General features: G+C 37.4%; 1 protein-coding gene across 9 annotated transcripts in view; it reads left to right on the forward strand.

Moving 5' to 3' along the window:
- MAST2 (microtubule associated serine/threonine kinase 2) overlaps positions 1-24921 on the forward strand; it is a 198647-nt gene that overhangs the window by 16907 nt on the left and 156819 nt on the right. For 7 of the 9 annotated variants that reach the window (XM_075037013.1, XM_075037005.1, XM_075037008.1 and 4 more), the window contains exons 2-3: positions 5361-5508; positions 9181-9323. In XM_075037013.1, coding sequence (XP_074893114.1) covers positions 5361-5508; positions 9181-9323 — 291 coding nt within the window. Of the gene's footprint in view, positions 1-2018; positions 2071-5360; positions 5509-8270; positions 8754-9180; positions 9324-24921 lie in introns of those variants that run through there. The other 2 variants (XM_075037010.1, XM_075037015.1) reach the window with 2 other exon arrangements.

The raw sequence follows: 24921 nt of genomic DNA on the forward strand, positions 1-24921 counted from the left end.
CTTTTATTTCTTGCTTGAATTGTTTGGGAGACTTTCCTTGTGCAATGAAATGGAAAAAATGGCTGAGAAGGTTCCTTGTAGCTGTATTCTGAAATTACTGGATCAGGATTTTAATGTGGGATATTAGTGTAATCTTACACATCAGGAAGCATATTTGGTTTCTTGTCTTCTGTCTGCAACTATTGTTGCAATCTCTCTGGTTCTCCATCTTGCTGAGTGTAATAACCCCTATGTGAGATTTCAGGCAAGAGAAACAGTTGTATGTATTTCCAGTGCCACAACTATTTTAACTGTTTTTCTGTGCAAGTGTGTTAAGTGATCAAGCTGAAAAATGCAGAGGTTCTCACTTCAAGAAAAGCCTTTGCTATTCTTCTTCAGATCCTACTGTTTCAAGTTATGTGACCAACCTTTTGTATACCTTTGAATGGACTGATAGGAATAATCTTTGCTTAGCAAATCAAGATTGTTTGTGTCACGCTTTTATCTTCAGCCCTAAGCTTTGCAGGATTCAGCTGGCTGTTTGAGCCTGATTTTTTAGCTTGTGGCAAATGACACAAGGCCAAAGTAAAGTAAGAAGTTTTTTTTTTTCTATCACCTTTGAAAAGAAATTAAAGGAGAGGGGCTCACAGTCCTTTTCACACTGTGTGAGCAAAGTGTTTCTGTTACATGCTTACTAATGCTTTCATTTGTAAAGCTGCAAGAATTTTTTCTTTTCAAAAGTGGAAGTGGAGTCCTTAAAATTATGGTAGTCTGTGCTGCGTAATCTACTCTTCAACCATTTGCTCTGGTAGTCTTCGTAACTTGAAAGCATGTAAGCAAAATTTTGTTCTATCACTGCAGAGTTTCTTAATTCATTGATTTGGAATGTTGTGTAAGATTTTTCTGTCCTTTGTATGTATTGCATCTTGCTTTGGTGCAAGGACAAGGAAAGATCTCTTCCTGTGGGGTTTTTTTCCTTCCTTGTTTAAGAGTGGTAACATAAACCACTGCTATTTCCATGTAGTTTGTCTATGAACTGCAATATTAAAGCTGGGTTTTGGTGGATGAGTGGAATAAATTAGAGTCTCACAAAAGACAACTCTATTGTTGTCAAGTTAAAACTTTCCCTCTTCATTGTTTTGCTGACACAATATAGGCATAGCTCTTAGAAGATGAACTTTTAAACTGGCTGTGTTGTACTTAGCATTTTTTAAAAAATAATAGGCTGTCTCAGAACAGTGCACTGATTTTTTTTTTTAATATTTGAAAAGTGAGTTTAACAGTATATTAACCTGCAGAGTGTGATTGGGGTCCCTTTCTTCAAAACATTCAACAGCTATGTAGGCTTCTGAATATTGCCCAAGTGTTTAAAGTGCTTAACAAAAAAAGGGCTTATGAAGAATTTTCCATATGTAGTATGTACTAAGCCTATTTCCTGTAGAAGACAGCCTAGATTCTTTGGTGAGTGTGGGAAGCTGTTACCTTTCCACTATAACTTCCGTATCTTTGTGGTGCAAGTTCTGGTGGGGAAGAGTTGTTTAAGCTGGGGATGGCTGTTGAAGAAATGCATATGGAATGATGTTTTGAAGTAGCATATACCATTTGGTTGACCTGAAAGGTGTGTGTAGGCAGGATGTCATAGCTGAGCGGATATTGTGGTAGAAGTAAGTGTGCCCTTCAGTGTTGGTGCTCCATGTGCTCCTTCAGTTGGGGTACTCTTTGTTTAGATATTATCAGATCTAAAAAGTTTGTGTACTGTAACTCAAGAAGAAATACTAAGAATTTGTAATTATTTTTGCCGGTAAGAAGAGACTCTGCATTGAGGGGAAAGGGGAAGGGTAGGGGAGTGGGCACATCCTTTGGTTGGTAGGGGCATGCGAATGTCTATATATTGGAATGTCTATATATTGTCTATATATATTTGCATAAGAGATGTAAAATACAGAAATTGCTTGTAACACCACTTAGAGTACTTTTGTTTCTGACTTTACTGCCTTTCCTTACTTTGGTGCCCCAAATGAATGAATGTTCTTTTTCAGTTGCAGTTTACTGAGAGAGACGGGTGAGATGTGTGCGTGTGTTGGGGGAGAGGTGAGTGTGCACCTGAGAGGAAGAAAACTAAACCAAAACAAATAAACCCCCCCAAAACCAAAACCACCAACAAACAACCCCAAAGCCTTGAACAAACAAAGAAGTACCAGTTAGAACACTTTTCTTCATGTTAATATTGAAATTTTAATTTTAACTGCTGATGGGTATTCTTATTAACACAATAATCTCAAAATTGTTTTTGTACAGTACTGTTCTGCTGAAATTTTTTGCAGGCAAAAGAATACCTTGTTTTTCTCTCTTGAAGAGAAAGTCCTATTTTCTTGTATATGCTGATTTTTGTTCCTTTTGTTGATTTGGATGTTAAATTAATTGTTGACTTGGACTAAAATTACTAGATTTGTTGGACGTTTGTTAGTGAGGTAAGGCGTACCTTTCAAGCTAATGACATCACACTAAACCATCATCAAGATGTGCGAGACGTTTGTGAAAGTGAAGTAGCAGCAAAAAAGCAGCTGAGAAAATTCCACGTGGCCTTATCCCTGTTCCCTGATGCTCTTTCCTGTGTCGCCCTCTCCAAATTTTCTTTTCTGGCATTTGTGCTGGGTGGGAGGAACAGGACGTAAAGGGGGTGCCCTAAAGCTGCAGTTTAAGTAAGGGGTGTATTCTGTTTCTGTCTTGGGTGCAGATGTGTTTGCCAGGTGGACAAGCTACTGTTTCTACTGGCACTAGCTTCTGTGTGTCTTCTGCCTGCCCTCTTCTTCCCCCTGCCCCAACTCAGCTGAACATGGTGGAAGAGCAACTACAGTTGCTGCATCACCCTGGCAAGCAGGACTGTGCTCCCCCTTCCTAAAGGAACCTAAATGCACTGGTGAAGGCAAGACAATCGTGGCAATGGCCTATGCAGAGTGAGAGTGGTAAAAAAGCTGGCTTTTCTAGGGGTTTGTGTAAGCAGGCAGTACGTGGACTGCAGGGATGACCAGTAGCATCTTGTGCATAGAGCCTTTCAACAGAGTTATGACTAGTTTCAGGGAAGTAGCTAGATGTTGAAGGATGCTGGGAACATTTGTTGGAATTGAAGCATAAGGAGTATGAGAGGGTAGGCTGGATGAGATTTTTAACGACGTTGCTTGTAACCTGGAGTCTCCATTTTTTTTTTTTATTTTTTTGGGGGGTTTTTTTTTTTGAGTTACGGTAATTTCCGACTGTCACAGTTGGGAAACACATGACAGATTTTAGATGTTATAGGCATTTAGGACAGGCCATATTAAAAGGGTGTGTGTATATTTCTGTATGTCTACTTACAGACATGTATACATATGTAACCACATTCTGCCATCCCAAATAGAAACAGCAAAGGCTTTCTGCCCTTGGCCTCTGCAGCTTTCAGAGGCATGCTGGGGGACTGCTAATGTCACAATTTAAAATTACTTAGCTTACTCCTAAGTACAAACAGAAAGCGTGGTAAATGTCTTTTCAGCTCTCCAAATGACAGAAAACCAGAAGTATAGGCTGCTGGAAATGAAGGTCTTCAGTACCTTTGTGGAAAAGGACAGAGGCAAATGAAAATGTGAGGTTCTTTGCTCCAAGATGCATATAAGGAACATTAAGATTAAAGTAATTTTCAGCTCAAGCAGTTTTCTCTACCCCAGGTCACTTGTTTTTGTGCCTCTCCCCACTCTTGCACCAACACAACTGTTTGCAGCTGTGTGACGAACTGGATAAGTGAACTGACCTACTTTAAGTTACCCAGGTCTCTCTCTTGATCTGGTTTAGACAGTGCGGTGACTGAATGTCTAACCGTAACCAGAGGAAGAAATTGTATCAGCACAGTACCTCTCAACCTGTGAAAGGTGTACCACTGAAGCAGATGCGGAGCAAAGCAAAGCATCTGTCCCTCAAACAAATAACAAAATAACAAAGTTATTTACTATTATGAGGTGCCAAAAGATTTCATGATTAAAAGGAGATGGGGTCTAAGAAAGGTTGAGAATGAGTGACTCAGAGCTAAGTGAGGATTCTATTTCAAATTAAATTATTTTTTTCATGTAAAACCACTTTATTAATGTCCCCCCTGCTCCCCCCCCCCCCCCCCCCCAAAAAAAAAAAAAGCCCCAAACCAACAAACCAACCCCAAACAAAACCACCCAAAACACCTTGAAGTTTTTAGAGTGTGTAGTCCTGGTCTGGATTTGACAGTTGAGGCTAACACTGTAGACTGAACAGATTTGAAATAATGACTTCGGAAATAGATTTTGACTGAAATCTGCACATTTTAATTAAAACCCATTACTGATAGATTAATTTTTGATTTAAACATGATTTAAAACTACATTAAAACATGTGGTGATGTATCATGCAGGGAAAGTGTTCCTTTCAGTTTATTTTCTGTCTCAGATGAGATTTTATGAGGATAAGCGTGGCTTGAAGTGCTGTATAGCTAATGAGAGGCATTTGAAATAAAATGGAGTAATCCGTTAAGACATGTGGAACATGTTGCAATGCTGCAGAGAAGGGAGAACTTGACCGAGTTAATCTATATAGGCTATAATGGAAAGTGTCATATCTTCAAATCCATGTATGATAGCTATGCTTGTAATTCTTCTTTGGGTGTGAAATGAAAGTTTGACACCTCCAGAACAATTAAATGGACGAGGAAAGCACTGTGGTTGTGCTTGCCACTGTTCTACCTACTGCTATTTTGATTGAAAGTTTGCTGTATGCTGTGAAAGGAATTTACATGTGTGGGAGTGTTTCTGACGAATACATGTCTAATTTTGTTTATAGTAATAACAAAGACATTACACAAAGGATGATCTCTATCCTAATTATTATTTAGTGATACATATCATCTTGTAGTAGAGCTGTAACTTATAATAGGAGTTTGGGTTGCATTTAGACATTGCAACAGTTTCTTTATAGGTATATTACTCATAGACTGGAGGCAATAAATATTCAAGGAATTTGGAGAAAATACTCTTTGCTTTAGCAGGAAATAGCTTGAATCAAGCTGAGCCTAGTTTTTCAGTAGGCTCTTTTCCTACACACTGTAAGAGCAAATAACTGCGGTAGCATAATTAACTTTTTCTGACTATTATTAATGATATTCCTTACAGCAGTAGTGTTCAGGGACCATATTTGCCTAGGATCTTGTGATGCGCTTTCTGTGCAGATATGTGGCACAAAAGAGGGGGATTTACAATTTTAAGCAGGGTGTTTTTATGGGGCTGGGAGTGTTTGTTTAAAAAAAAAAAAGTCTCATTTATGCTTTGGAGATTCTATATTTCAGAAAACAGCTGTCATTAACAAACTTCTTGTTTTTCTTTCTACAGGAGATGATAACAGAGTCCACTCCGTTACGTTGCAGGAAGCTCAGCAATCCTGACATCTTTTCATCTGCTGGGAAAACCAAGCTCCATCGTCAGCTAAGTCAAGATGACTGCAAGCTACGAAGAGGTAGTTTGGCAAGTTCTTTGTCAGGTATGCCATTTTGTAAGGACCATGTGACAATTCATTAGTATTAAAGATGCAGTATTACTTGTTGGCATAACAGTTGTAATAACAGGTTCTGATCAGTTGTTTCTTTAAAACTAGAGAGGTGAGCTCTTGTTGAGAGGGCATACAAAATTTTTTGTAAGAGAAAGATGCAAAAAGAAATATTAGTAGAAAAAAGTGAAAGAGAGAGACTGGATTTGGAGTGAAATTCTGTGTATTGCCCAGAGTGAAAAGTTAGACGCTAAGCCTTAATGTGCAAAGTTAAAAGAAGGGAGCGGCGGAACTTTAGGCAACATGGTAATGCATTCTTAGCCCTTTTATTTTTAAGGTCAGCACTGACTGTAAGCTTGCCTACTTTGCCATATTGTTTCTTACTGAGAAGCTGACTTCTATATCAGGTTAAAATGATTATTTAGTTTCTTTTCGGCTTCAAAAGCACTGTAGGCTTTTGTGTAAGTAAAAGTAAAATAAAAATCTTGCTTACTAACTCAAGACTATACAAACTGAATAGTTAGTATAATGTTTGTTCTTTTTTTTTCTTGTGAACACAATCTTCAGCCCTGTCAGAATTTAGTTTGTCAACCATAGAACCACGGAGCAAGCATAGTCTAGTAATTAGCCAAAAAACAGAGGACCACGCTCACTAGTTGTCTTTTTCAAAGACTTTGTATGTGGGCTGGGGGATGGTTTTACAGTTGTTTAAAGCTGGTATCAAAGTCTGTGATGCTGCATTATATCATATAGAGCTGCATGTTCAGTCTAGAATGAAATAGCTGATCTGCCTGAATAATACTGTTGTTCTGTAGGGTTAACTTGCAACTCATTTCCTCTGTAATTAGGTTGACTGTTTGCCTATTTGCATCTTAGTGCAAGAACAGAAGGGTTGGAAACTCTCAGGTGGGAGGGGAAGAGGAAGAAGGTGAAACCACCCATTTTGGCAGCAGCATGGGCTTGACTTACATGATTGTGAAAATACATCCAGTCCTGGTTCCTCCGCTTTTATCAGGGGAAGATAAATTCTTTAATGTTTGAGGTGCTAGGTGTAATAGAATTAGCTAAGCAGTAAAGTATGCATGTTTTATTTTGGCTTGGCCTTGTCTTAATGTTTTATTTGTAATAAGTGGCTTGTTTCTGAAAAATGGAAACTTTCATAATGTTTTGCACTCATGTAAGTTTGTTCTCTAAGGCAGCTTAATCGCTAGAGGAGAACAGAAGTTTATTAACCACACAGCTATTGGCTGATTACAATGGTCAAAGATAGTACTGTAGTTTTGTGGTTTTTTTTTTCTTTTTTTTTTTTTTTCCTCTTGAGTAGAAGTAAGCAAAGAAAAGTAAATGGGAGAAATCAGGAAAACTGGAGAAGTTCTGTTTCTTTTTTAAAATATTTTTTCTGTTTGGAGATAACATTCATGTAAATTTTCTCTTCTGAAATGATAATGTTCTCCAGAACTTGTTGCTTCATCTTAATGACTTTTTAATCTACTGTAGTTTGATTCAGGAAGGGAAAGAGCCCCAACAAGATCAGTTTGACCCAACTGGATAAAGAAAATGTAGATGTTTAGATATATATTTTAAACGTGGGTGTTTGGAATGTATATACGGCTTGAGGCATGGCAGGGAAAGGCTTTAGCTTCAAGCTCCATCCCGAAAATAATTCCACCTTATTTTTGCAACAGAAGCAAATAAGTTTCAAGAGTATAGGTGATTGTGCATGCAAACTGGTTAGCTTAGATTTCATTTTTGATGGAATTCTGTCTTCCTGGATTCAGATTTTGTGGAACTAAAAGAAGATACTGATAACTCTATCTTGCGGAGATAAGATATTCTTGCTCTCAAGCACTGGCATTTTGAGCTGCTGGATAATTATATGATTTGAATTGCCATTATAGGATATCTTTGTTAGTGCTTTACTGAGATAAATACAGAAATGTACATTTCTGTAGTTTTAGATCTCTGCAGACAAGAGGAGTCATTGTATTTACACATAATCTTGAAAATGAGCAAACCATGAAAATTATGTCCACAGCTGTAAGCAGCTTGAGTGGGACTGGGAAAAAGGTACAGCATACTAGATGCTGTGTGTCTGCTAGCCAAAGTTGAGCCGTCTCATCTCTCATACACTTTGACTCAGTCTATTAATTGTACTTGGCCCATTGCTTGTAACTTTCCCAGAAAATTAACATAAACAACTTTAAAAAAAAAAAAAAGAAGAAGAAAAGAAAAAAGATGCCACTCCCACTTCCCCCCCCCCCGCATCATGGCTAATCACATTATGTGACAATCTTCCAAATATTGTAGCCATTTGTATGTAATTAATGTAATATTTCGCATCTAATTCTAAGGTGAAGTTGAATTTGTAAAATAGCTTGCTGCCTGTGAGAAAAGAAGTATTTTTCTACAGTATATGTGATTAAAGATGTAGACTTCTTCCTGCTACTAACTGCAACAAATGTTGTAGTATCCGAGCATGTAATAATCTGTTGAATACAACAGTCTTCACCATGCTGGGAAGTAGGTTTGTGTAATTTAGTCTCACAGTCCTAATTTTAAGGAAAAGAGTTATTATTCACTCTCATTTTGCAGATGGTGAAGCTGAAGTACAGAGATTGGCTGACCAAAGTTACAGAGGAAGTCATCTGGAAGCTAATAATGGAACCCAGATTTACAGACTTTTTCACTTATGTGTTTTTAACCACAAGACTATCTTTTTTCTCTTTTTTTTTGTGAATGACATTGTACATTAAAGGAAACTGTCAAGCTTGATGGAGTCAAAATATGACCTACTTTGACTTTGGTTCTTTCTCATTGTGGAAATCTACTGCTTGACATTTTTCAAAACAGAGCGTATATTGACTAGAAAAAAAAAGTATTGAGCAGATCCTTTTAAATGATTACTGTATTTCCTGCAGTGAAGTACAATGGTGTGAACTTGTTAAGATAGGAACTACTCTTCTCACTGTTTGTGTATGTAGCATGGGAGATTAGTGTTTACACTAATCAATCAGATACAAGGGAGACTTGGGAAACCTACAGAATGTTTTGCTTTTAAGATAATATGATATTGCTGAAGAGTGAAAGTTTTTAGACAGAAAATATCCATCCATGGTTCAAAGCAAAACAATGTTTAAACATATACTGAGTTCTGATCACAGCTGCATGAAATCTACTGCTGAATGTTCCAATGGTAGGAGAAAGCGGGGATGTCTAGATGGCTAAGCTATTTAGAAGAGGTAATGTTTTACAATTAAGAATGCATTTTCATAAGAGTTTTTAAAATTATACCTAAGAGATTTTGTAACATTAACATTGCCTCTCTATAGGGCAATAAACTGTTTAATTGGCAGCAAATACTGTTTCCTTTTTAAGCTGTGTGAAGTATAGAAAGGTATAAAGTGATAGAAGTCTGTTTCTACAACGTTTTGGATTTACCCGTTACCTCATAATGTAAACTAGATTTTTTTGGAAATACTTAGTTATCAAACATAATTAATTCACAGGTAGCGTGCTCTTACAAGTTCTAACTTACCAAGACCTTCAAATTGCTTTTTTTAATTAAATGCTTTTTCTCCACATGCAGTATTTGTTTTCAGCGTTGGGTTTGGAACTTGCAAACTTGTTTAAAAACAAGCTGATAGTATTTTGGTTTTGTTTTTAAAGGAAAACAGCTACTTCCCTTATCAAATAGTGTCCACAGTGGAGTGGGACAGACGATATGGCAGCCACCTGGAGATACCTCAAACCTGGTTCGCATGAGAAATCAGTCTCTAGGACAATCTGCTCCTTCACTTACTGCTGGTTTGGTGAGTGAGTCTGGGAATACTCATGATGGTTTTGTGCTATAAATAAAAAGTGGTGTGATCCTGTGCTTTAGTTTTTACCTTGCTTTCCATGCTCCTGCTCAGTGAATGCAGCTTTTTGTTCCTGTGAGCCCTTTTTAGGGTAAAACGTGAATTAGGAGGAGAATATGTTCATCCTGCTTTTGACAAAAAGCAGGAAAATAATGTGTGTGTGAAGAATAATTTCTTTTTGGGATGCTCCTTCTCAGTGCTACTTAAGCTGCCTGATACCTGAAAGAAAGTGTCACTGGAAGTCTAGGGAGATGTGAGCATGGGAACTTGACCATTTAAAACAAGTTCAACTGGGAAACAGTTTTCTGCGTAGCTACCTCTGCCTGTTTCCCTAGAGAATATCCAGGGGGATGAAGCTGAAAGGGGTAACTGTCCAAGGAATTGAAGAGCTGGAACTGACATCTGCTTTTCTGCATGGTTTCTGTCAAAAGATTTTGGTAAAGTGAATGTATTTTGGAAGAATGTTGCATCTGTTAAATTAGCATTTTCTAAGAAGAGTATTCTGTATGGGGGGGAAACTTGGATGGCTATAGTCAACTGAATTGCAAACCAAAAGCAACATATGTTTTGTTTGTAGATTTTTTCCTTATTACCTCTAAATATCTAAAATCACTGACGTGCAAGGAGAAGAAAAATATAAGAATAAGAAAAGACAGTTATTTGTGAGCAGTCATATATGCAACAGAAATGGTTGCTAAGTAGTAGACTAAAAGCAAAGCTGGAAGCTTTTTTTGCTGAACTTCTATAGAGTTGCCTGTATAAAAAGTTTCACTCAAATGAGAAAAGTGTGGTGTGCACTACTTTATAGAGCTGCAAGTAACTGGGTAAAATTATATTATATTGTAAGACTGTTTAGAAGCAATGACTCCTTAAGTAAAAGGCTGTACCTTGGATATAGCCCTTAGATTGTTAGCCCTTAGAATTTCTGGGGGGATCCTAGACAGTTTGGCACCACCAGGCTATGAAAAGAAACTTAAATCTTTAAAGTTCAAAAAGCCGTGCATTTGTGTTACCCTAATTTTGATTTCACAATGAAGTATTTGTAGTCTTAGCATTTTCAGACATGCTACTATATTGAAATTCTGATTTGATTTAATTGTGTCTTAGTTTGGTGCCTGTTCAGTGTCTTCTTAAATTTCTATTATTAGCAGTGGTTATAATTTGAGTATATCAACAGAAAGGGAAAATGCTCATGTGAACTTCACATCTAAGTATTTAACTGATGGGGATTAAAAAAAGTAATATGTTAAAATACAGGCCTGTTCTCTAGAGGCAGGCAAATGCCTTGAAGCTTCATCGCTTAAGTTAATGAAAATAACTGTGCTTTAAAACAAAGCATTAGTTCTCAGATATTTGATATGGAATACTAGTTTGTTGCTTAACAGCTGTGTACAATTCAGTGAGCTGCAAATGTGTTCACGTGTTACAATTCTGCATATTAATAATATGATATATTTTCAGTTTGTCATGGCAGTGTTTGTGCTATCAAATGTTTTGATATGAAATGCAATGCCAATAACTTATTTTAAAATAATTTAAAGTTCTTTGCTTTCTAATTAAAGCAGAGAAATTCAGCTATAAATCCAGTATTTGTCCCTCTGTGATGGTGGTGTTAGGTACTGAAGTATATGGTCACTTTCCTATCTCTGTATACTTTATGGTGGGCTGTGTGTTAATTACAGTTGCAGTTAATTAAACCTAGAAATTAAGAATTTTTATGTGAAGTGGGCTTCTAAAGCAATGACTAAAGAGCTGGTCACAAGATGAACACCGAATCAAATGCAGTGAGTCCTGGGATCTTGAAGCTAGTTACATGTTTGCAACTGTTTTAATATGCTTGTGGTATAGAAATACATTTCACAAATTAGAATAGCAAAAGGTCTCTTGCCAGTATAATTAATCTCCTTTGAAGAATAGCTCTATTAAGAGATGACTAGGTTCAGTAATGCAGAGTGTCATTTTAATATGCTAGCCTTGATTGCTAGAGCATTTAATTCTTTTATTATTTGTTATAATGCAATAGACAGATAGCTAGAGAGAAGTGGGAGTGTGGTATGGGAAAGCCAGAATACTCAGCTATATGCATTTTTTCTGCTCCCTCTTTCTGGCACTGTAGGTATCAGTAGGTTTTCCTTTGCTGAATTGCTTTGCTGGCATTCAGTAATGTGTTTTTTTACTTTCTAGCCACTACTAATCCTACAGATTGTTTGCTGTGCTTAAATTGCATTCTTTTCAACTTTGAAAGTATTTGCAAAGCAAAAAGATAAATTAACAATAGCAAATCTATAGAAATTAGTTTGCAGCTTCTGAAATGACTGATAGCTAGGCTACTTATCAGCAACAACTCAAGAACTGGAAATACATCAAATTCTAACATGCTAAACTACATAAGCACAATTTATTGTTAGACAGAATCTTTTGGCTTGCACATGTGTGATAGCCTGGATTAATGTGTCTGCATAGCAGTTGCCACTAGATCCTTGACTTGAGAAAGAAGCCAGGACAGACTGTGTGCTGTCATGGTGGAATGGTAGATGTTGATCAGATCTGTGTGCCTTCTAAATATATGTGAGGATTTCAGAGGATGACCTTCAGTTGATCATCTACTCTTAAGACGGATGGTTCTGATCCTAGTAGATTGAATTCTGATGGGGAGCATCCTATTTAGGACTTATAAATCCTTAAGATAGCCAAGGAAGTAATCAGGGAAAAAAAAACCATAAAGCATCATTGTTGGCATCTCAGTGGTGTTTTCTGCTCTCAAGACCCAAATATAGCAAAAACTGGGGGCACAGGGAGTGTGTATAAAGTGTGTGTATAAGGAACAGAAGGATAATAATGTGGAAAATCTCTTATCACTTAGTTTGGGGGTTTATCTATCTGAAATCTTGATCTGCAGGCACCTTGTCGTAAAAAGAATTAGAACTTGGACTGTGTTTTGAAGGCAGCTGATGTGAATGATCAGGAATATGGATGCATTGCTCTTCAGGCCTTTCTTCGTAAGAGATCAGGGTTTGTTAATTTTAGAAAGGAAAAAGAACTTGTGAAGAGAAGGTTGTGATTGTTGTAGAAGAGGTAGATTGGGAGTGTCTGTCTTGCAAATATTTATTTTGACAAAACTCTATGTGAATGAAATTGATTGCCAGAAGCAATGCCGTAAGGTGTTAATATTCCAGGGCTGGAGTGTTTACAGGTGGGCAAGGGATGTTTTTCCCCTCATGTTTATTGTTAAGGACAGGTTGCTCAACTAGAGCACTACGCTGATGCTAAATATGTGTTTACATTTGTAGAGAGAGATGTGTGTTTTTTTTAAGTGTGTCCCCCACCCCCTCACCCCCCATAGAGAGCATCTCAAGCACTATCTCCAGCATTTTGTGAAAGAAACATCTGGCAGTGTGCTACCCATTAATTAGGACTACATCTTACACGCATTGCTCACTATCTAATGCCTGGAAAAGTTTGAGATGTTCCAAGAATAAGAAACCATGCATGTTCCTTCTGCCAACTGTGGTGATGGGAAAACATTTGAAGAAGCCTGTCAGTGGAAAATGAGATACTTTTGTGAAAGAGATTTTGAATGTTGGGTTTGTTTTTTTTTTTTTTTTTTAATACTTAGAAACCTCAGTTTCCTAATGTGCTTCCAGTACTGAACTGAAACTCGCTGTAGTCCTTGAACTGAAAAACTGAACATCATTTTTGAAAATGAAGCTGAGGATTCTAGCTGGGTGGTGGTAGTTCTCTCTTTAGACTAAATTTTCTTCCTTGTATTCTGTACCACATGGTACATGGTCAGAGCCATTTCTTCATCTTCAGAGGTGAAGTCTGCTGACTAAGCAGTTGGTGCTCTGTTAATACTCTGATGCCAGACTTGCAAGAGTTCCTTGTAGGGTCAGTCTCCTCTTCAGAGAGTAATTTCAAATGACTTAATGGTTTTATGTTTACTTTGTAAGGTAATGGTTAAAACAAAATGAGACAATTGCCTATTCTTTGCTGTTGTAGAGAGTGCCAAATTGTTCACCTTCCCCTGGTCTTGTTCTGGAAGTGATTAAAAAATAAAAAAAGCCTCTCATTTTGAATAATGATCTGGAGGATAGAAAGGCTTAAATACAAAGACATGAAATTACTAACAATCTGAAGAACTTTCTGTGTTGAATAACACTGAGCCAGTGATGCTGTCCATTCAGCCTGATTAATTCTGAACGTTTAGTTCCCCAAAGCTGTGCAGATTCAGCAGTAGTGAATGGAATGGGGAAAATGGTTGTCCTTGTGATGGTGGGTCCTTGGCTCTGCAAGGAAGCGTGTTTTGGAAACCTGGTAACTGAGACAGACTTCACACTGTGGCCTGTTATCTTTGATGTCCAAGTTGGGGTATGCTTTTTAGAGGTAGGAGAGAATATGTACTGTTTATTTTCTGAAATTTTACTCCTTTGCTTTTTTATTTCATTTTAGATATGTTAGGAATGGAATTGATTGTACTTACACTATTATGGGAAGTTAATATATTATTTCCCCTGTGCAGGTTGCCCTTCATTACAGAAGGATGTACTTCAAATCTGTATCATTCCTGGCTAGCAGGAAGAGTGGCTAGCTGGCTACAGATTTGGGTTTGTGGCTGAGACAACTTAGGTAATTCCCTTTAAATTCACGTGAAAGCTAAATCCAATTGCTAATTTTTCTACAGCCTACAGAGGAGTTCGTGGTGCTGGTCCGCCATCTGCTGGTGCCCCGCTGGCAACTGACAGAAATATAATGATGAACTCCAAAATCCAAGTACGGTTTTGTAAAACGCTTTTAGAGAGCCTGGTAATTGTTAGTGATTTTTGCAGCACAGGCATGTTATTTCTGGGATTGTGTTCCACAGTAACTACCTGTGAATAACGTGGCCTTTTTTTTTTTTAGCTGGAGTATGAATTAGCTTCATATTTTAATACTGTACCGTGGTTTGCAACATTCTTTTTCTGGTAAGAGAGATGATGGTTGGGATAGTTATGAATAAGATAATACTTTTTTAAAAAAAATATTATTTGGAGCTAATTATATAAATCATTGTTTGCGATTTTTGGGTCACAGGCTGTGTTGCCTGATTGCGTTTTGGTTTATGGCCTGCTAGGTGGTGCTGGAGTACTGGAGGTCTCAGTATAGTGAATTGCATTTTCAACACAAAATGATACAATGCTACAGGGCCAACCTAAAGAAGAGCTAGAGGTGTTTTCCAGTAGACTGTAGCTAAAGGAGACCTTAATTCTGTGTTGATTGTCAATTCAGTACATAAATTAATAATTCAAAAGGCTTGATGAAGTGCAGTGGAACTAGAAGTTCAAGCTTCTTTATACTCTGCTTCAAAACCCCTCCTAGTTATAAAAGGAAATTCTATATCTGGGTCTCCTACTTAGTCCCTAGTGCTTTACTGGATTTACTGTTTATTATTTAGGATCTCTGCTTTATGCAGGCATCTGGATAGTGGTTGTTAATCTCACAGTGATGAGGTCTTGGAAGGAATACAGTTTGTAATGATTAGCAGGTATCTGACTAGCAAATTAAACATTAGTTGCAAAGCACAACAGCTGATCTTCCACTGCACTGTCCACCTTTCTGCTCAATATGTATGCTGGCAGTGAGGTGAGCGCATAGAGCTTAGACTTCTACCTCCTCACAAAAGAATTAGATGTAATCTCTGTCTTTTTATTGAAAAATACAGTACTAGTTGGGGGACAAATCATTAATGCCAGTTGTGCATAGAGCTATCTCCTGCTGATTGACTGGGTACTTACTACAGAGGCAGATATTTGAATCTGATGAGAAAACTTCATTTACATTTGTGTGTTCTAAAACACACAGCTTCTCTTTTCCCCAAATGTTTTGTTACAGAAAACCTTACTTTTAGTTTGTATTTTAGGTGGTAACATGTTGATTATTTAAATGTTGCTGAGTACAGCTGAAAATATTTTTGTTTAAGAGTAGTCATTGAAGTTATAGCTCATGAAGACCATAAATTGTTTTAGGGAGCAGAGAAATTTCAATACTTGACTGTACAAGTAGAATTTCATATTTTTATTTTGTTAGAAAAACAGAAGATAGCAGAAACTGTGTTGTATGAATGGATGGATTTTATTACTGTATGAAGTCATGGAAACTGCATTTTAAAGTAGCAGTTGTAATTATAATAACCTGAGATGGGAAGTAAGTGGATTTCCAAATTAAGACCATGTGAAGTCTAAGTTCATGCATACTAATTAAAAAATTACATTTACTTATGCTGCAAACTCTATGGGCAAATCTTTGAGAATTTGGGTACATTATCAATTTTGGAAGATGTGGCTGTAAGGAGATAGATAGGAGATGAGTGTTGCTTGAAGAACTAAAGCTGTATCCAGGCTTGCATTTGTTTGAAGGGACTAGGTTTGAGGAAGAAGTAGGGAGCAGCTTCTAGACAGAGGGTTGTACGTATCGGCATGAGCTGATTGATGAAAGTAAGAACAAGGAATTTGATTCTGGTAATGCAGAACAGTGGAGAATAAAGCCTTTGCAAAGAAGTAAATGATACTGTAAACAGACTGCTGAAAGCTTCTTTGAACGTATTTAAGTATTCTGAGCAAAATACTGAGCATTGGGGAGTGTTTAGAGTGCTTGCAGAGACTTACCTTTGTCACAGCTTTACTGTATCTCTGGTAGGAAGACTAAAATGCATATGCTATAATTCTGTGTGTTTTCATGATAGATTCAGGACACATGCTTCACAATGGCATTCAAAACTGACAGTCCTGATAGGTTTTTCACTAGTAGACTTCATTCTGAGTAATTCATGTATATCTGTGTAAAGAACAGCAAATGATTATGGTAAATTCTGTACTAAAGTTATATTTAATATATAGTGCATATTACTTAAACACAGTCAGCATCTTGCTGTGAAGAAACTTCACCATAATACTTAAACACAGCATCTTTTTATTCACTTCAGTTAAGTGAATTCCATTTTGGAGTGGACTCATTGGCTCAAAGGAGATTTTCATACTTGAAAGAAAAATTGAACACCCTTCTGTGTAACCTGAGGCTTGTCATCGCAGGAAATATGAATTCGTAAAACTTGCCTTGTGATAATTGTTAGGCACTAGACTGTCAGTTTGAATGATTGCAGTTCTCATTATCTTCAGATGCTGCGTGTTATTTTTTTGTCTATGAATATGTTGAATTGATTTTTGGCACATGCAGTCAGTTCTGTTCCTGACAGCAGCACTATTGTAGGTGTAAAGTGAGAAACTGCTACCGTGTGCATGGAAAATTAGTTTTTTTGCTTGGGGAGCTGTGGGGAACTTAAGGTAGAATATAACGAGTTTTTCAGACTGGCTTGAACAGACATTGTCACTGAGTGAGGCTTTGTTCCGTAAGAGTGTTGTTCTGTGGTTCTTATTGACCTCTATATAAAGACATGCTGATGTAGACAATAAAAATTCTGGGGTTTAAATTAAAATAGTAAAAAAATTGGCTGGTTTATTTTGGTGATTTTTGGCAGGTATTTCCACAGAAAGGCAGTGTGAGATGTCCGTGTTTAGTATTTTAATATGGCTGCCTTCTGTGTCTGGTAACACTTCTGGTAACTGTTTCCTAGGATGTGATAATAGGAAGATAAGTCTTTAAACATGACATAGTTTGTTTGCCTAAGTTTCAAACAACTTCGTTCCAGTAATGCAAACTGGTTTGAGCTTTAGGGCATCTATAAAAATCCCCTGTAACTCCTCAACTAAGCAAAAGTTTTGGAGATGCTCTAGAAATGAGTAGCATAGTTTGGGTGCTGTTTTTTGTTTGGTATGTTTTCCTATACTGTATCATTTTGGTTTATCCAAGCCATGCAATGTATCTTTCCAGCCGTCCAAACTGCTTCAGCTCTAGAGATACAGTGATTGCTTATTTTACCAGTTGGAGGAAAATGGGAATCCAGTGGTTTATATGCTTCACCTCTGAACAGCTGCAGCTCAGAATCTTTCCTAAGAGTTAATCTAAAGTCCATTATTACCTTGAGATTACTAGCAGGGGAGAGGTGAAATCTCTTGACTGAGATAAGTGTAGCCTTGTAAGTGAAGCACAGTACTAAAGCCTGAGACTTATGCAACAATCCTGATATCTGAACTTTGATAAACTAAGATACAGAGAGGTTAAGTCATTTGGTCATCAGTAGAACTGGGAGTAAAGCATACCTTACAGACTTTCTGTAAAGCTCAGTTTATTAATGCTTGGAAAATGTTTGAAGCTCAAATGGATGGTGCTATGAAATAACTTATTCCTGCAGTTGCTGTATATAGTGTGGCTGTGTCATTCTCTTCTTTCTGATTGTGTTAAAGATATTTAGATTTTAAAATCAATTGTTCAAAAGCCAGGGAATACCTTGATCCCTTACCTGGCTTTGCTAGGTTATTATTGCTAACCTGAGGATTTCTGCAGCAATTGTGAGTTTTAAACTCTTCCCTGGTGGGAACTGCAGAGTCCTTGTGCTGTGAGAACATGAGGTGTGAAGTCAGAATAACCATTACACTAGCAAGCTTGATTTAGAGTCAATATCTGTAGTTCTTCCCTTTGTGAACAGAGACTAGGATAAATAATGGACAGGCTGTTTTTTCAATGCTTTGTTTATTATAGGAATAGATGAGGAAAATTCTTGTATTGTGGCATTTTGGATCGATCAGAATTTTTTTCACTGAAAGCAGTTGTGGCTAACTAAGTATGTATAGTGCAAAATTTGCTGAGAGGGTACCTTATGTGTTCAAAACAAACCAGCTTACCTAAGCTGTTTTATTAGTAAATAGTGTGGAACAACTGACTGAGGTGCTTCTAGCTTTTGTTATTTATTGTAATGACCAAGTTTCCATGTTAAAAAAGAAAAAATAAAAAGATTCTGTGTACATCACAAATATAAAATGCTGTCATGTTGAGACTATAGTGTGAGTATTCAAAAATGTGTGTCAATGTGAACTTTAGGTTATTGGCAAGGGGGAAATGTTTATAATAGGGGATTGAAAGATGTACAGGGTTTCAGATCTGTCATAAAAGGATGTGAAATGTAATTAACCTAAAATAACCTTTAAAATATTTTTTGAGCCTTATAAATTAAATGAGCTGTTGAGATAACTTAATGAGAGATTTTAATTTTATACCTTAAATAATATCCTATTAAAATCCTCAAGATTTTGCTTTGTGATGGAATCCACTGAGACTTACATTTTCACAATGACCTCATGATTCAGTAACATTGTTAATGTATTCGGTGCATATTTAAGGGGTAAGGTCTAGGTTAATGGCAGCATTTGTTCTTTAAGTGCTCGAAGCCACAAAACTCTAATTGAAGATATGAATGTTCAAACCTCATTATTTTAATGTGGTCATACAGTATAGTGACAGTAAAAGTAGCTATATGATGAACTCCTATGGCAGGGTTCATAATTTGTCCATGAAAACAAATTATTGTGTGAAACTTGGAATTAAAATTCCCTGCCTTGGAGTTTAAATAAAACATGAAACTTCAGGTCTAACATGGTTTCTATATTTGTCTTCACTCAAAATTAGAAATAAGTATTTGCATACCTGTAATATAGAGAATACTGCTATGTGATTTGGTTACACAAGTAAAGGTACAGTGCATGCACTACATTATTCACACAAAGACTTCTAGTTAGATACTTTGTTATGTATTTGTTTCAAGTAGTTGAGTCTGCAGAGGTACTTTTGGCAAATATGCATCTCAAATTTTCTAAATATTGGTAATTGATCTAATTTAATGGATGAGCTGTTGCCAAGGAAAATACATAGTGTGTTTGTCACAGTGTCAAGAATCCAAGGGTTGAAGACAAAGGTCAGAATATTCATTACTGCTTGCATTTCATCAGTGTTGCTAACCTTGCTTGCCAGTTTGCAGCTTTGCATACTGTGCTGTCTCTGGTGTGAGCCAGATCCCCTTTTAAAATCCCTCCTGCCTGTTCTGATGTTCCTAAGCTCTCCTTTCCTTCCTGTGTTCTCCCAGAAGTGTTTATTTTTCTCTGTGGCTTGCCCTGCCCCCAGAAAACAGGGAAAAAAACCTCCCCACAGTAAAAACTTTGTTCTTATTATTTGATGATAGTCAGAAAAGTTGTGAATTCGGACTGCTTTGTGCACAAGTATACTTCTGCTGCAACTTCCTTAATCCCTCTTCACTGTAAATTCTTCGGGCTGTGGACTGCTGGTCTGGGGCTCTTAGTGTGAAGGCTATAGAGTTGTGTCTCGTATTACAGTTTTACTGTTGCTCAAAATTCGCATGTATCTTTCTTACCGTACAGTTACTGGTTCTGGTATTTATTTCTGTAGTATCTCCTTGCTAAATGAACAGTGTTTTGAATCATGGGCTCTTGATCCACAAGTTCTTGGACTCTGCTCAAATGACAGTATGCAATATAAAATTAAGTTTGTGGATATTATTAAATCTATTGATAACTGTTTGGTTTTAGGTAAGTGTTGTTTTGCCTTAATTCACTTATCAAATAATTTGTTTCAAAACAAAGTAAAATGTAGGGTGTTATGAATTTAAAACACATGCATGCATTTCTTATCAAAGAAATCTTAAATCTTATTAGAACAAAATAGGCTAATGAAATAATTAGATAAATTTGGCAAGATAAACTGATGAGGTTTTTGAAAGAAGAGAGGAACAATTTGTAATATCGCATACTCGCAAAACTATCTGAATTGAGAGGAAAAGTACCCTGTCAACATTGTCAAATTATATTGATCAGACATCAGCATCAATCCTGATTAAATAGGCAGCTGTTTAAAGTGATATATTTGACAATGACATCTTTTTATTTTCTTTATGATTACTTGACTGCTGACATGTTTATTTTCTCAATGTAATTTACATACTGTGTTTAAAAAGTTGCTGACTAAGAAATACTTGAATTATACCAGACATAGAGTAGAAAGAAAATCAGACCTTGTTATTGCTGGTATGAACATGTATGAATATTAGGTAATACCTACAAACAAAACAGTTGATTTATGTACCAACTTAATTCCAAGAGAACACTCAAATAAATTGAATGGAATGTTTCTCTCTTTTTTTTTTTAATGCTAAAGGTTATTTAGAAATCAGTTATATATATATTAGATCTAAAGAAAATGGCAGCAAATCTTTGTATAAATGAAAGGCGTTGAAAACCTTGGGGTACCCTGTTCCTTGTGGAATATTGTCAGACAAATCTGTGGTATTAACTTCCCTGGGAAAGCGTCAAGAATAGAATCATAGAATAGTTAGGGTTGGAAGGGACCTTAAAGATCATCTAGTTCCAACCCCCCTGCCATGTGCAGGGACACCTTCCACTAGACCAGGTTGCTCAAAGCCCCATCCACCCTGGCCTTGAACACTTCCAGGGATGATTAAAACCCGTTTAACTGGGGGGGTGCCTGGCCATTAAACTTGGCTCTACAATGATGTCATAGATATCCCTTAGTGTTCTAATTACTGAATTCCTCTATTTTTCCATAAGCAAAAGGTAAACTGCTGCTTGTCCCCTTGGCTTACTATAAATTGCAATGATTTCAAGGGAAAGGTGTTGTGGTGCCTAACTTCTCCAATCAAGTACATTAATGATGCATACCCTTCCATCTGCTATCTGGTTTCTTTTTCATCCCATTATTAACAAGGCTTTTATCATCAAGCGTTGCCTGCACTGTATGAAATCGCCATCTGAAAATAGCCATGGGCAACCATTAGTAATTGTTAGCTCCGTTTTTCCTTGCATATCAGGAAACTTCTGCAGTTGTTTGGGGGTTCAAAAGTAGGTAATCACAATTTCACATTCTGGAGCAAGCAGTGAAAGGTTGGTTAAACTCCATTTTATGTTAAGTAAAATGGATGAAGTTGATTTAACTCCATTTCACCTAAGCTACATAATTGAGCTTATCCTTTTTGTTATAAGCTGTTGTTCTGTGTTGAATCCCTCAGTTCAGAGTAGTGGAAACTGTATAATAATGCTCAGTACCCGTAAGTATAATTATTACACTTTCTACTATACGTTTTGCAGATAATTAATGCCATAAAACGCTCAAGTTCAGACATGGCTGTGCTGAGGACCGGGTGTCTCATTTACATGTAGTTCTCTGTCCCAATGTTGTGTCCTCAAAGTAGATGGAAAGGTTAAAGAGGTTGGGGTCGTGGCTGGGTGGTGCTGCATGTTTAAAGACCCTCCTCCCTGGACAAAGCATCAGTGAGTAGCACAGACCAGCTAAGCATCGAAACTTGGATCTAATTAAGAAGTAGTAATCTGGGGCCTGTATTACTCACTGTATGACGAGGATAGCTGATGCTGACTGTAGTGTGCTGAGGAAGATTAGACACTGCAGAATGAAATGTTAGTGGGAGACTTCAGTTGCTTATATGTCTTATATGTAGACTGGACACATGCCACACGGGGACACGATAAGAGTAGACTTTATGTGTTCTGTTTCATAAGACAGATTAAGCTCTAGAAAAGAGCCCATGGAGGGAGAGGTAACATTGCTTTTATCCTTAGCAGTGCTCAGTTCTGGTTCAAAATGTAAGTCAAAAAGCCACCCGAAAGGCTGAAACTGAAATACATATATGCAGAGCTAAAAATAGTCAAAACGCACTAAGGTTGCTTTCAGTTTCAAAAAGTTGAACTAATTTAGAAAGAGAAAGTGTGTTGAAGAGCAAGGAACATCAGCTAAGAGACCTGCATCTTTGTAGTTTCCATGGAACTGACTTAAGGACCTCTTCTTCAAGGCAGAGAAATGCAGTGTTCCCCCCTCCTTCCTCTGAATAAGAATTCAGAATGGTTAAAAGGAAAGCGGAGTGGTTAAAAACCATAAAAAAATGGAGGTTGTTAATTCAGTGAGTAAAAGGAGATAATGACACAGCTTTAAAATAATTCAAGGATAAAATGTGTGAACTACTATTTGTGCTCTATAGCCAATTGCTTAAAATAGTTTCAGCAGTTGAGGACTGGAAACTGGCAAATGTGGTACCAGTATTTAAAGAAAGGCATCCAGGAGAGATCTGTAGACTTACAGAATTGCAGATGTTCCCTTCATGCTATAGTTGCTTGAATCGCAATTTTTATGAGTGTAATGTACTGTTTGGTTGCATTAACACGTTATTTGAATACAGCAGCCTTACCAAGTCATTCAGATACCCCTGACAGTGCTGACCTCACTGTTTATACTCTGCTATTACAGTATGTTTGTCATCAGTGGTTTTATATTTATTTCTAGGTCATCAATTAAAATGCTGAATAATGTTACATGCATGACTGTTCTGTTGACACAGAATGGTCATATTCAGTAGCAATTCTTCTGACAGCTAGTTTTAAAAATTCAGTCAATTGGCAGGTTCTTAACCCAGAAAGTTCTGCTGTTTCCTAGAGATACGTTTTTTAGAAATGTAGTTTGCAGGTAAGTTAAAAGCTCTGAACAATTCTAAGTCAGATGCCTACATGTTTGTCAAGCAGAGGCAGTAATTTAAACACCTCGACCCCTACCTCTCCCCATCCAAAAGCACCTAAGAACTCTTCTCAGAAATTGCAGTGGTTTATTTGTGACTTTATTTTTCCATAGAAGTCTCAACAACTGATGTTACTTCTACTTTTTCTTTAATTGGAAAAGCTGATAAAGGATTAAAATAATTATTTTGCCCAGGATTGACATCATCCTAGCTGCTCTGAAACCTCCTGAATAATCTGCTTACTCCTTGACTCTTGTTTGGCTGGGTAGCAATGGGCTTTTTTGGACTTTTCCTTTGCTTCCTCTTGCAAAAGAAGCTTCGAAGGCAGTACTGAGAAGGAAATGGGGCTGCTAGTGTGGGAAATTCAGGAGCTCAGGACAGAGAGCAAATTGCTACAATAAACTGATAATGCTGATGTCTGATAACTTTGAGGTATGTTTAGAATTTTGCTGCTGTTGTCGTGTTTGTGTTTTGTATGTTGCAGCTCATGCTTGCATTTAGCTGCTTTCTACTTCAGTGACTTCAGAAGGAAATCTTAAGAGATAGGGGTTTCTTCAGCTTCGTTACATATTCTGGAAAGGGCTTATCTTTCCTTTGAATTCCACCTTGACTGTACAGATTTGTGTTCTGCTATGAGATCATTCTGTCAATATAGGCTGCTTTACTTCACAACCTTGGCGATTTCGGAAGGCTCCTTTCAATATTAAACCATCCACCTTTTGCATTAGCAGATTATTTTTCAGTGTGAAACTATGGGTTGCTACTGGTGATTGCCTGTGTTTGTTTCTTCTGTGGAGACCTAATATTTTGGTAGAATCGAATTCTCTGTTTTCTGCTGTAGTTTCCTGCATTAATTAGTTTCTTTCTGGATCCTGTCAGACTCAGTATGGTACCATTTTTCTGAGAAGCTTCTTTTGTTGATGCATTTAGAAAAGGCTCTACTTCTCTCATGGAAAGAATTTTCTGTAGAGTTGCTGCCAAGACTCAGAAGACCAAGAATCTTACGGCTTTGTATTTGAGTGTAATCAAACTGGTGCTCATCAACATTTTGTGTCTTTAGAGCTGGAACAGATCTGTAGATGAATATGTATTTTTGGCACTGGCTTTAACCAAATTGAAAGTAATGGTGTAAATGATCATGATTACCAGAAACATTGAGCAGTGGTAGGGAATCAAAAGTTTCTGCAATTGTTCCTTCTTTGCTGGTGACTTCAAAGCAACTGGCCAATTTCATCCAGGCTTGAAAAGAAGAAGAAATGTCAAAAATAATTTTAATTGCAATTTCATCAAAATTGGAACAGAGTAGGAGACACCCCCCTCACATTCACTGAGAGACAGTGCATTGTATATTGTGGCTTGGCAGCACTGGTTGACACTCAAATATGACAGCTCTTGATTAGCTGGGGGAGATGCTGTCTCCAGTTGGATGGAGGTAAAATAGGAGGGCCAGAGTTACCTCTGTAAGGACTATGGTGTCGCCTGACGTGCAGGCGTGGCGACCTGGTTCAGGAACGGCGAGCCCTGTCCATCAGCATGCAGACACCAATGTGGTGGACAGCAAATGGCGTTTGTTGGTGGTCGACACAGTGTTATATACCTTTGGTTTACAACGCCACTTCCGTCTGCTTACATCGTAAATTAAACACTATTGGTCATTAGGAGAGGGACTCTAACTTTCCGTACACCGCGAGATCTTCCGACCGCCAGACCTTAGCTACCTACACTCCCTACATCTCCTACATTATGGGAGGGAGCAAGATGACAAAAAGACAAACTCGAGTCTGTAGGAAACTGGGTGTCTTTAATTCTGTTGCTTGAGAAGTACCTTATTTTTACAGCAGTACTGAAAGAATCTGACATCCTTCTGCTTCCAGAAACATTGATGTTGGTGACCTAACTCTGGGCAAGGTTGGAAGGACAACTTTAGAAACGTTTCTTGTAATGCTTCCTTGCTGTCTGTTTGGCGTATTACTTTTACTGTGGAAGGAATGGTGGGATGCTACTTCAGCAAATGGAAGATCTTTCCACGTGCTGCCTTTGCAGTGTTCTGTGGTTGTCCCAAGCTGAGACTGC

Source organism: Buteo buteo, chromosome 10 (genome assembly GCF_964188355.1).
Source record: "Buteo buteo chromosome 10, bButBut1.hap1.1, whole genome shotgun sequence".
Classification (NCBI taxonomy): Eukaryota; Metazoa; Chordata; class Aves; order Accipitriformes; family Accipitridae; genus Buteo; species Buteo buteo.